The sequence below is a fragment of the Mandrillus leucophaeus genome, unplaced genomic scaffold, assembly GCF_000951045.1.
Source record: "Mandrillus leucophaeus isolate KB7577 unplaced genomic scaffold, Mleu.le_1.0 Scaffold689, whole genome shotgun sequence".
NCBI lineage: Eukaryota > Metazoa > Chordata > Mammalia > Primates > Cercopithecidae > Mandrillus > Mandrillus leucophaeus.
Genome location: NW_012107463.1, coordinates 724,337 through 732,310, shown reverse-complemented (window position 1 = coordinate 732,310; position 7,974 = coordinate 724,337). Strand labels below are relative to the sequence as shown.

General features: G+C 49.5%; 1 protein-coding gene across 1 annotated transcript in view; it reads right to left on the bottom strand.

The window, feature by feature from the left end:
- The window catches only part of MYLK3 (myosin light chain kinase 3), a 39,954-nt gene extending 32,182 nt beyond the window's left edge, over window positions 1-7,772 (bottom strand). Inside the window, exon 1 of the mRNA XM_012002458.1 lies at window positions 7,181-7,772. Coding sequence (XP_011857848.1) covers window positions 7,181-7,657 — 477 coding nt within the window. The 5' untranslated portion in view covers window positions 7,658-7,772. The remainder of the gene's footprint in view (window positions 1-7,180) is intronic.
- Between the last annotated feature and the right edge of the window lie 202 nt (window positions 7,773-7,974).

Here is a 7,974-nt window from a genome sequence, read left to right as displayed (position 1 = left end):
CTCTGCCTCCCAGGTTCAAAAGACCCTCCCAGCTCAGCCTCCCGAGTAGCTGGGATTACAGGCATGCATCACCATGCCCGGCTAATTTTTGTATTTTTAGTAGAGACAGGGTTTCACCATGTTGGCCAGGCTTGTCTCGAGCTCCTGGACTTAAGCTACCCTCCCTCCTAGGCCTCCCAAAGTGCTGGGATTACAGGTGTAAGCTACCATGCCTGGCCAGAGATGAAAAATAATCTTAATATGCCAACCCAGATCAATTGATCATGGCTACTACAGCATTGGTTTCGGTTGAATTCTGAAGTCAAATCCCTGCTTGGGGGAAACAGTGCCAAGGTCAATTAGTAATGTGTGCCTGGGAGCTGGGTTGGGGGATCCCATGGTCACCTCTTTACAGTGTAGCAGTGTAGCCAGGGGCATGGACTCTGGAGCCAGCCATGCTGGGTTTGAACCCCACCTTCACCACTTGGTCAAGATCCTTAAATTCTCTGCATCTCACTTTCCTCATCTATAAAATGGGGATAATCACATTATCCGCCTTGTAGAGTCAGTGGGAAGATTTGGGAGTAATGTGCAAATGTCCTAGAAGTGTGCCCAGCACATAGTGGGTGCTCAATAGCTCTGCTGATTTTGTCCTGCCAGGAACCAAGAGCTATCAATGTTAAATGAGCCCAGTGTAAGGACACTGACCCAGAGAAGCTCTCAGCAGCTTTTCCTTAAATCCAAATGGTCCACACCAGACAAGTGTCTGGCCTGCTCATGCTTTCACCCATAAAACAGCCCAGAGCCCTCAGGATGCTCAGCTAGTCCATACTTAAGCAAGTATTTCCAGATGGTCTGACCTCTTGCTGGGTCCTCATGCAAGAGCACGGTGCTTCTGGGGTTTGCACCCTTCGATGAAGTCCCTAAGATGAATTCTGGCACATGTTACAGCAGCAGTGCCAGCCACAGCCCAGAGCCTGGCTTGCCCCCGAGGTGTAAAGCACTCACCAGTCTTGGGGCTTCTGTGGCCAAGGCAAGAGAAGCCCCTGTATCAGTGAGTGCCTTACGCCTGGGGGCCCAGCCAGGGCCTTCCCCTGCCTTGCCACAGAAGCCCTTAATTAGAAGCCCAGAGGCCAAAAACAGCTCAGGACATATTTTGTTGGGCTTGGATTTTTTTTTTTTTTTTTTTTTGAGACAGGGTCTCGCTCTGTTTTCCAGGCTGGAGTGCAGTGTTTGGATCCCAGTTCACTGCAGCCTCAACCTTCCAGGATTAAGTGATCCAGTGATCCTCTCACCTCAGCCTCACGAGCAGCTGGGACTACAGGCACGTGCTGCCACCTCCAGCTAATTGTTGGTTGACGTTGTTTTATAGAGACAAGGTACTCTGTTACCCAGGTTTAAATTTTTCAATTTGTTCCCAACTTTTAAAATCTATGAGATTTTTACAGTTAGGATCTCTTTTGGGGTGACAGAATTGTTTCCCATTTTTACTGTGGTGGTGGTGACATGGATAGAAACATTTGTGGAGCTACATATTTGAAATGGGCATAGTTTGTGAGTATGTGCAGTTTATTACATGTAAATTATACCATCATAATTATTACGTAGTTACTAAACCTTAATAAAACTCTCTAGAAAAAAAAAAAAAAATCTAAGTTCCCAGCTTTTCTTAAAAAATCTGAGGATGGCCGGGCATGCTAGCTCACACCTATAATCCCAGCACTTTGGGAGGCTGAGGAGGGTGGATCACCTGGGGTCAGGAGTTCAAGATCAGCCTGGCCAACATGGTGAGGTGAAACCCTGTCTCTACAAAAATACAAAAATTAGCCAGGCATGGTGACAGGCACCTGTCATCCCAGCTACTCGGGAGGCTGAGGCAGGGAGAATCACTTGAACCCGGAAGGCGGAGGTTGCAGTGAGCCCAGATCACACTGCTGCACTCCAGCCTGGGGCACAGAGTAAGACTCTTGTCCAAAAAAAAAAAAACACACACACACAGAAAAAAAACCTGAAGATCTGGCAACTCTAGGCCAAGATGGCAAAACTCGGCTAGGGCGGTCTCCTCTAAGCAGGGCACTACAGCTGTCCCAAATGTCTCCCCAACCCTAAGGTGTTGGTTCCACTGTTCGTCTACACCATGCCCACTACTCTAAATTACTACCTGCTCATTACTTTGCGATTCCAGGACACCAAGCTTTGACCTCTGAACAGTAAGGACATAGCACATGGACAACACACAGCCCAGCACCTGGCGTGGGGGAGGCACTTCATCAAAACTGCTCGCTGCCACTGTCACCAGGATCACCAGAGTCATCAATGTGGCCCAGATCCCCTGCTCGGCAGACAGCTCCCCCTTATCCTTCTGCAGACTCTGTCCTGCCGCCCCCAGAGCTGGGGGGACTGGAGGCATGAAATAGACCTCCTCCTCTTTCACCCACTGGCAGAAAGGGACTTGGACAGACTGTCCTTTGGCAGACCTTGTTGGGTTCAAACTGTCCTCTGCTTCCCCCCTCTTTAGGGTAGGCAGGCCCATGCATGTGCACCCCCCACCCCCAGCTGGGTTCTGTCTTCAGGGCTCAGCCTTCTAGTCCCTGCTGTTTCTGTGCTTCCTCACACACCATTCTAGAGGACTGGTGCCTCTGAACACATATGCCCGGGGCTGTTTTCCGGGAGAGCACACCTGGCTTCCAGTATCATCAAATTCACTGCTGGAACCAAATGAAGTGCCGCTGGGGACTTCTGAAGATCTCAGGAGGACCTTCACAAAGTCCTGGCACAATTTTCAAATTTAACCGCCAGTGCTAGGATTTAATTCCATTCCAAAGATGGTTGCCATGCTCCACTCTCCCAGGAAACTCAGTCTCCAAGAAGCCTCCATAATGCACAGCATTCAGCACTGACGATGTGTTTAGCAGCCGTGGCTGTGTCTCAGTTCACCGCTCATTCTCTGAGCCCTTCCTGCAAGACCTGCCCTGGCCTCACAACATGGAGGGAAGCAGAGGTTTCCTGTCATGGGCCAATCAGCAGCCGACAGCCTGATGGGGAGACTGGACCAAACCTAAAGACATTCCTGATATGTTTATTAAACGCCAGGGCCAGAGGAGAGATTTAGCAAGTTCCAGTGGAGCAGGACAGACGGGAAATGGCACAAGAACTCAAAAAGTAGGAAGTTCTGTGACTTCCCTTACCCAGAAATGCCTTCATGCAACATACGTAACAGCTAATTTCATTACTACATGAAGCACTCTTACAAATCAATAAGAAAAAGGCAAAAAAACAAAATAGGAAAGAGGGGGAAAAGATATGAGCAGGCAGTCCACAGAAAATACAAAAGGTTTCAAACCTGTGAGTGATGTTCAGTCTTCTAGCAAAATAAATATAAATCAAAACTATAAGACATATTAGTCTAGTTTGGGTTATATTTGAAATTTTCCATAATAAAAACCTAAAATTTTTTCATAAGTTCAAAAGGTTAGCTTTAAGAGACATAAAAATAATTGTCTTATTTGGGTCTGATACAAATAAACTGTAAATTTTTATTTTATTTATTTATTTTTGTGTGTGTGTGAGACAGAGCCTCACTCTGTCGCCCAGGCTGGAGTGCAGTGGTGCGATCTCGGCTCACTGTAACCTCTGCCTCCCGGGTTCAAGTGATTCTTCTGCCTCAGCCTCCCAGGTAGCTGGGACTACAGGCGCCCGCCACCACGCCCAGCTAATTTTTGCATTTTTAGTAGAGACGGGGGGGGGGGTTCACCATATTGGCCAGGCTAGTCTCGAACTCCTGACCTTGTGATCTGCCCACCTTGGCCTCCCAAAGTGCTGGGATTACAGGTGTGAGCCACCACACCCAGCTTTTTTTTTTTTTTTAAGATGGAGTTTTTGGTTTTGTTGCCCAGGCTGGAGTATGGTGGCGCAATCTTGGCTCACTGCAACCTCCAACCTCCTGGGTTCAAGCAATTCTCCTGCCTCAGCCTCCTGAGTAGCTGACATTACAGGCATGTACCACCATGCCCAGCTAATTTTTGTATTTCTATTAGAGACAGGGTTTCAGCACGTTGGCCAGGCTGGTCTCGAACTCCTGACCTCAGATGATCCCCCGCCTCAGCCTCCCAAAGTGCTGGGATTACAAGCTTGAACCACCTCGCCCAGCCTAAAATATTTTTAAAGTATAAAATAATCAGGGAAATTAGAACACCGAACTTCATTAATACTAAAAAGTTATCATTCAGCCCAGTGCAGTGGCTTGTGCCTATAATCCCAACACTTCGGGAGGCTGAGGCAGGAGGATCGCTTGAGCCCAGGAGTTCAAGACCAGCCTGGGCAACGTAGTGAGACCCTGTCTCTAAATAAAAATAAATAAATAAAGTTATTCACTTTATTAGGTGTGATGACAGTATCAAGATTATGCTTTTCTAAAAGAGCCCTTATCTTTTTGCTATAAATGCTAAAACGTTTATGAAAGAAATGATCCAACATCTCAGATTTCCTTAAAATAATCCGAAGGGAGAAGTGGGTGGGGAAAAGAGAAAAAAAAAAAAGCACAATAATTTCCCATTTTCATTCACCAGAAAGGCAAAGAATCAAAAGCATTCCCACACCTTGATGGTAGGAGACTGATTTGGAGTAACTTCTTTGAAGGCTGATTTGCCTTTATCCGTATCAATTTACCATTTGGCTTGGCATTTCCACTGTGGGAGTGTATCATGCAGATAAACTCACACTTGTGTTCAGTGACATACATCTATGGATATTCACTGCATCATTATGTATAGTTGCCAAAAATGAGAAACAATAGAAACAAACGAGGATCTGGGCTGGTTAAGAACTGAACACACAGCCCCCCAAAGGGAGTACTCGGAATATATTCATAACAATATAAACATCAATCAATGCCCAAAATATATTAAGTAAAAAATTAGATCAGGGCCAGGACAATGTGAATAACATTTAAATTAAAATAAAACAATTCTGCCAGGAGCGGTGGCTCACACCTGTAATCCCAGCACTTCGGGAGACTGAAGCAGGCAGATCACTTGAGGTCAGAAGTTCGAGACCAGCCTGGCCAATATGGTGAAACCCCATCTCTACTAAAAATACAAAAAAATTGGCCAGGCATGGTGGTGGGCATCTGTAATCCCAGCTACTCAGGAGGCTGAGACAGGAGAATCGCTTGAACCCAGGAGGCGGAGGTTGCAGTGAGTCAAGATCACACCATTGTACTCCAGCCTGGGTGACAGAGTGAAGCTCCGTCTCAAAAACAAAACAAATCAACAAAGCAATTCTGGTGGACAGATTGTGGGAAAAACAAAACCAAACAAAAGGGTGCTGTGGATACCAAGTTGCTTGTAGACACAGCCTCTATCTGGAAGGATTCAAAGGAAATCAGAACCCATGCTTGCCTGCGGGGCAGGGTATTGGTGTTCTGGGGCCTGGGGGATGGAATAGGAAGGAGATGTATGCTCTTTACATTATTATTTTTTTACTATGTGCATATTAATTTTGTTAACGCTATTGATTAGATCTATTTTATTACTTACAGTCGTGACTTTGTATCTGCCAGGGATCAGTTCCTGGGCCCCCTCCACACCAAAATCTATGGCTGCTGAAGTCCCTGATATAAAATATCATGGTATTTGCATGTAACCTACACACATCCTCCCATACACTTTAAATCACCTCTAGATTACTTACAATACCTAATACAATGTAGATGCTATATGAGTAGTTGTTATACTATCGTGTAACAACTGTATTATTATTTAGAGAATAATGACAAGAAAGAAAAACCTGTACGTGCTCAGTACGGACACACCATCATAGGACTAACTACATTTTGATCTGAGATTTGATTGAATCTGCAGATGTAGAACCCACAAATATGGAGGGCTGACTATAATTAGATTAAATTTCTTTCTTTTTTTAAGAGACAGGGCCTCACTCTGTGGCCCAGGCTGGAGTGCACTGGCACAAACAAAGCTCACTAAAGCCTCTGTTTCCAGGGCTCAAACAATTCTCCCACCTTAGCCTCCCGAGTAGCTAGGACTACAGGTATGTGCCACAATGCCTGGCAAATTTTTAAATTTATTTTTTGTAGAGACGGGGTCTTACTATGTTGCCCAGGCTGGTCTCAAACTCCTGGCCTCAAGAAATCCTCCCACCTTGGCCTCCCAAAGCACTAGGATTACAGGCATGAGCCACTGCACCCAGCATAATTTTATTTCTTTAAAGCTGGGCTTGGTTAGGGTCACACTGCCCTGCAGGCCAAGCCCTCAGGAGAGGCACCGTGGAGACAGCAGGGGCTGGGGAGAGGGGCAGCTCTGATAGGAGCTGCAGGGCAGGGAGGGGAAGGGGCAGCAGGGGAGCTCCGGCCTGGTGCGGGGAGGGGAGGCATGCTCCTGTCCTCGGCAGCTGACACAGAGTCAAGCACAGACCCCTTTGACCCCAGCTCATCTCTTGCCAGAGGCTGGTAAGTCACTTCAGGGGTCTGAAATGGTGGCTCCAGGTTGTCTGAGTGTTGTTAAGTGGCTGACCCCTAGCTGTCCCCAAACAGGGTGTTCCCTCTGCAGACCTCACCCCCCATATCCTTCTCCCAGCGGCCAAGCTTCCATTAGCCTGCAGGATTGATTATGCAACTCTTGGGAACAGCCGCTCCCAGGAATGCCACCCTCCACCCCCAGGCTCCGGCTCCTGCCTGCTGTCCCCCTGGGTCACTGTCAACACTCGTCTCCCCACAGGCAGCTGCACTGTCCACCCCCTCTGGAGCTAAGCTCAAGGCTGGGAACAGGAGGTGGCGGATGGGTTTCTGAGCGGGGCTCCATCAGGAGAGACTGGCCACTCCTACCTGTCCCATCCCATGTGTGAAGGAGCAGAAGGGCAGTCACGGGGGTGTCAGAGAAGTGTGGTGGTCCTCTCTCCCAAACCACCAGCGTGTCCCCCACGGCTAGGTTCCCTGGAGCTGCCAAGACCCTGTAGTCCTGACCAGAGCCCCACTTCTTCCCTTCCCTGGGGAGAACAGCAGGCAGTATCCTGCCTGGAAATCCGCTTATGACCCGTTTAAGGTTCCGGCTCTCCTTTTCCCCATCAACAGGTCACACAGGAAGGGGACACCATGCCTCCAGCTCTCCAAACACTGGCTGCCTGGCCAGTCTCCCACCAGGGCCGGGGCCTCCCGTCCAGCTAGGGCAGGGAAGCAGGAACCAACCTCCTCGGGGCTGTCACCTGGGCTGCCTCCCCTCCAGGGGACATGCCCTTGCATGAGGAAATCCGCCACCTTCGATTTCTGGAATGTGGCCCCCACCAAAGCGATGGCCCTGTCCACCGCAGCCACCATCCTGAAGAGGGCCTCCAGCCTGGCACCGTGCTGGGCCGCATCCTGCTGCATGGCCCTCACCAGCTCCAGGACCTCAGGCCACCCGGCCTGGGTGTCAGCGCGGGGAGCCCCATCAGCCCCACCTGGGCCTGGTGCCCGGGAGGCCTCCAGCCTGCGCAGGCCCTGCTCCAGGTGGCCCATGTCTCGGCACACGCTCTGCAACTTCTGTGTGACATCTTCTTGGAAGTGAAGGAGCTGGTCCACCTTCTCGTTCAGCATGTTCAGCTTTTTGTCCATGGTGGTTAAGCAGGCCTTGCCCAACCCTGGCGGCCCCCAGTGCCCCAGACTCTCCTCGGAGGTTCCTGACATGCTGGTGCAGGCTTGACCAGGGTAAGAGTGGGGAATGACGAGAGGCACAGACCCCTGGTTCTCACTCAGGCGGTGGTGTCTGCAAGGTCATTGTCCTCCGCAGCTGACAGCCTCCCGGCAGCACCAACCCCCACGATGGCCTGGGCTGTGTGAGGAGCGCAGAGACCCGGGTTCTTCCTGTACCTTGGCTTTGCTTATCTCCCGCCCTCCATGGGCCTGTGAGTGACAGGCTGAGGTCGGCCCAGGCCCTTCTCCTTGGGGCCCCTTTGACATCACGGCAGCATTTAACATTCCTCTCTGAGAGGCTGCTGATGGGC